Source organism: Malurus melanocephalus, unplaced genomic scaffold (assembly GCF_030028575.1).
Source record: "Malurus melanocephalus ecotype Western Australia unplaced genomic scaffold, MMel_1.1 scaffold_2, whole genome shotgun sequence".
Lineage (NCBI taxonomy): Eukaryota > Metazoa > Chordata > Aves > Passeriformes > Maluridae > Malurus > Malurus melanocephalus.
The window spans coordinates 8,425,353-8,429,375 of NW_026623234.1; the positions used below are offsets into that span (position 1 = coordinate 8,425,353).

Here is a 4,023-nt window from a genome sequence, read left to right on the forward strand (position 1 = left end):
GGGACTCGGCCGGCTCCGCCACCGCTCCGCGCCCAGCGGGGCCCTCGGCCGGGCCGGTGGAGGGGCCGTCGGGGCAGGGCGGCCGTCCCGCTCCTCGGGCCGCGGGAGGCGGTGGGGTGCCGCGCCGCGCTCCCGGGACTGCGTGGGGACGCCGGAGGAGGTGGTGGCAGTACCAGTGACGTGACCGGCCCCTACTTTCTCCCCGCAGAGCAACAAGATGTTGAGTTACAGCCCCTCGAGTGTCAGCGGTTGCCTGCTGGACAGGAAGGCGGTGGGCACCCCGGCGGGCGGGGGTTTCCCTAGGAGGCACTCTGTCACCCTGCCCAACTCCAAATTTCACCAGAAYCAGATCCTCAGCAGCCTGAAAGGGGAGCCCGCACCCATGCTGGGCCCCCGAGAAAGCCGCTTCCGGGACCGCTCCTTCTCGGAGGGTGGCGAGCGCCTGCTGCAGCAAAAGCAGCCCGGGGGACAGGTCAACTCCAGCCGCTACAAGACGGAGCTGTGCCGCCCCTTCGAGGAGAACGGCGCCTGCAAGTACGGTGACAAGTGCCAGTTCGCCCACGGTATCCACGAGCTGCGGAGCCTCACTCGCCACCCCAAGTACAAGACCGAGCTGTGCCGCACTTTCCACACTATCGGCTTCTGTCCCTACGGGCCGCGCTGCCACTTCATCCACAACGCGGAGGAGCGCCGCGCCGTGGCGGGGAGCCGGGAGCCCGCCGTCACCGACAGACCCCGCCTGCAGCACAGCTTCAGCTTCGCCGGCTTCCCCAGCACTGCTGCCAGCGGGCTGCTGGACAGCCCCACTTCCATCACCCCGCCGCCCATGCTGAGCGCTGACGACCTGCTGGGCTCCCCCACCTTGCCTGACTGCGCCAGCAACCCTTTCACCTTCTCCAGCCAGGAGCTGGTCAGTCTCTTCGCCCCCAGCATGGGGGTGCAGGTGCCCAGCGGGAGCTCCCCCACCACTTTCTTGTTCAGGCCCATGTCCGAGTCCCCCAACATGTTTGACTCGCCACCCAGTCCTCAGGACTCCCTCTCTGACCAGGAGGGCTATCTGAGCAGCTCCAGCAGCAGCCACAGCGGCTCAGATTCTCCTATCCTGGACACCTCAAGACGTCTTCCCATCTTCAGCAGACTCTCCATCTCCGACGACTAATCTGGGGTTTCCTCTTGCCCCTCCCCACCTCTATTACAATGTTAAGCTCAACTCCCCTCCGCCTTGTCCCCAGTAGTCCAAGCTGGATGTTAACATGTCCACCTGCCTGCCTAATACCTACTGGCTTAAACCTTAAGTGCCAAAATTACGATGAGAAGCAATAACGTTTACAAAATTAGTGCCTTTTAACACTTTCACTGTGACTGTATTACCTCTCCAGCTGCAGAGGGCACCAGCAGCTCTGTGCACTTCCAGATGTGCAGGAAATGTCCAAATCCAGCTCCCTCCACTGGCCATGTACTGCATCGCCCTGTCCCAGTCCCTTCCCGGCTGGCCAGTCTCTGCTAGGCTGCAGGCATGTGGGCAAGTGTTAACATCCAGTCCTCTTTCTCCCCTCCCCTTAAAAGACTCAATCTTGCCTGGATCCACTCAGGTCTGCGGGAAGAAAAGCTGAGAACGGACAAAGATTGTAACATGAGTGGGACTTCGACTGGGAAGAAGAAAACAAAAAAAGCAAAAAACAGATGGACTATGAGAGACTTGATTTTGGTGCTAAAAGTTCCCCGTGTATACATGTGACATCTTAAAGCAAATAAAGAAATGGAGGGGTGGGGCCAACAGAAGTCATTCCACACACACAGGTTCGTGTAAACAAAGTTCCAGTAGACATAGCTTTAATGGTTTTGCTCTAGAGTACTTTAGACCTATCTTAGAGCACTCACGCCAAGCTTTTTATTATTTTTTTCTGGGTTTTTAATTTTGTATAACTTTTCAGAAATTGGAGAGCAAATTTTGCTTGTCACTGCACAACAATATAAAAAGCTTATTTAACTTATCAAAACGTATTTATTGCCGAAACCTTTGCTTTTTAATTTTGTTCATATTTATCGGGATGATGAATCCATAGAATATATTCTTTTATGTTTAAATTATGATCTTCCATATTAATCTTAAGATTGTGAAGTGTCTTTTTTCCTTTTTTTCCCCACAGTTTAATATATTATACTACAATGACATTTTTTGTAACTTTACACTTTTTTTTGGTTATTTTATTTTAAAAAATGAAAAATTAATTTAAAAAAAATGCAAAAACTGTGTTTGGATTATTTATTTTAGAATTCCCTCCCCCTTTTTTTGTGTTGGACTGCAAATGGAGTTGTTGTGCATCTTTGCCTTTTCTCTTCTCCTTCTCTTCCCCTCTCCCAGGTCTTGCCTACCTGGGCTTTAGAATGTACATACCTGAGCTCTSTTGAGAGACAACGTGGAAGGAAGACCTTTTTCTTCCTCTTAATGTATAGATTCTTCAAGGAGAAAAGCCTCGGGCTCAAAGTGCCTATCTGAAGACATTCCAAATACAGTTTGTCTTTGCATTTCTGTATTCCAAGTTTGGAGTTTTCCTTGCCAAGGTGAATGGGACTGGCACAAAGAGAATAATGAATGTAATTTTTTTTCCCCGTTACTGTTCGCTACACTGCTTTTTCTTCCTCTTTGTGTGAGTTTATTTAAAAGAGAATCTCTTTTGTAATGACTGTTTGCAGTTTAAATCAATAAACCCCAAGTTTTTTCAAGAAACTAACAGTGGAGCTGGTTTTACTTGCAAAAATTGGGGGGCTGGTTTTAGACAACCCCCCAAATGCAGATGCTCTTGACCCTTGAGCTGCCCACAGTGTTCATCCCTCCATCATTCCTCACGGATTCAGTGGGTCAGCCCTGCAAGTGCTTGGGAGCAGGTCAGCGGCAGCAAATACCTGATGTGCCCTACCCTGATGGCCTCTAACCTTCTCTGTCTCTTACAGAGTGCTTGAGATGCTCAGTCTATTACAAACTCTTTCTGATCAGCATGGCTTAAACCTGGGATTGGCTTTCATTGCTTGTGTGCCTTGTGTGTCCTTGCATAGCTCTGTCCCCATAAAGGAGAGCTCKTGCGTTTTGAGTGAGACTAAAGAGAGAGGAATGTGAACCCCCCAGTGTGGTCTCAGTGCATACACACACATCACTCTGCTATCGCGTTTAGGCCTTGTACATCTTGAAGCATCAGCAATCCCAGAAACTTCTTGGACTGTTGGTTTTGTTTAGGAACACATCCTTGCCGGCTGCTCATGGTGTTAAGTCTTGTGTTTTCACCTTTGAGCTCTCCTATGGAGCAAGATTTTTCTTYCAAATTGAGGCTGAAATGTTGCTGCCGAACCAGCAATCCTTCAGCTGTCGTAACATGCCTCAGTGTTCAGGAGAGATTTCCTAATTCATGTTGGAAAAGTTCCTGCCAAACAAAAGCTGCGGGATACCTCAAGGCTTACACCGGTGTACCTTCTCTGCTGCTGGCTTTATGCAACACACTTGTGTGGTCTGGCACTAAGGTGAGCTGGGTGGAGGAAAGGTGGAGGATGAAGAGTGTGGCTGAGGGAAGCTGCTTCCCTTGAACACTGCAAAAACTACATGGGGAGTTTGCTTGGCAGATCATGGTGTAAACTAGCATGTGGTGTGGTCTGCATGCTGATCCCTGAGAGAAGAGCTTCAGGCACAGCTCCAGGACTGCTGGCCTTGAGCAGTACTGTTGACTGCAGCCTTGCTCCTGGGCATAAAGGCAATGAGCCCCATGTCAGGGGTGGGTTCTGCCTGGGAAACTCATGCCCAGTTGCAGCAAGTGCCCAGGCGTGCCTCCTCCGCTGCTGGGAACCAAAGCCGTCGGCCCGTGAAGAGTGAGACRTATCTGATCTGGAGAGGATCCCAAGCCTATTGCAGGGCACACACATCGAGCTTGAAACTGCTTGCTTCCTTTCTAGACTTTCTGTGCAGCTCTTCAAACAAATAGTCTTTGACTAGTTAATAATTGATGAAGAAAATAGCTGTATCAGTTGCACAAT

The 4,023-nt window shown here is 50.5% G+C and overlaps 1 protein-coding gene across 1 annotated transcript in view; it reads left to right on the forward strand.

Annotated features, from left to right (window-relative positions):
• ZFP36L1 (ZFP36 ring finger protein like 1) overlaps positions 1-2,731 on the forward strand; it is a 3,516-nt gene extending 785 nt beyond the window's left edge. The window contains exon 2 of the mRNA XM_057367319.1: positions 209-2,731. Coding sequence (XP_057223302.1) covers positions 209-1,159 — 951 coding nt within the window. The 3' untranslated portion in view covers positions 1,160-2,731. The remainder of the gene's footprint in view (positions 1-208) is intronic.
• Positions 2,732-4,023: the final 1,292 nt, after the last annotated feature.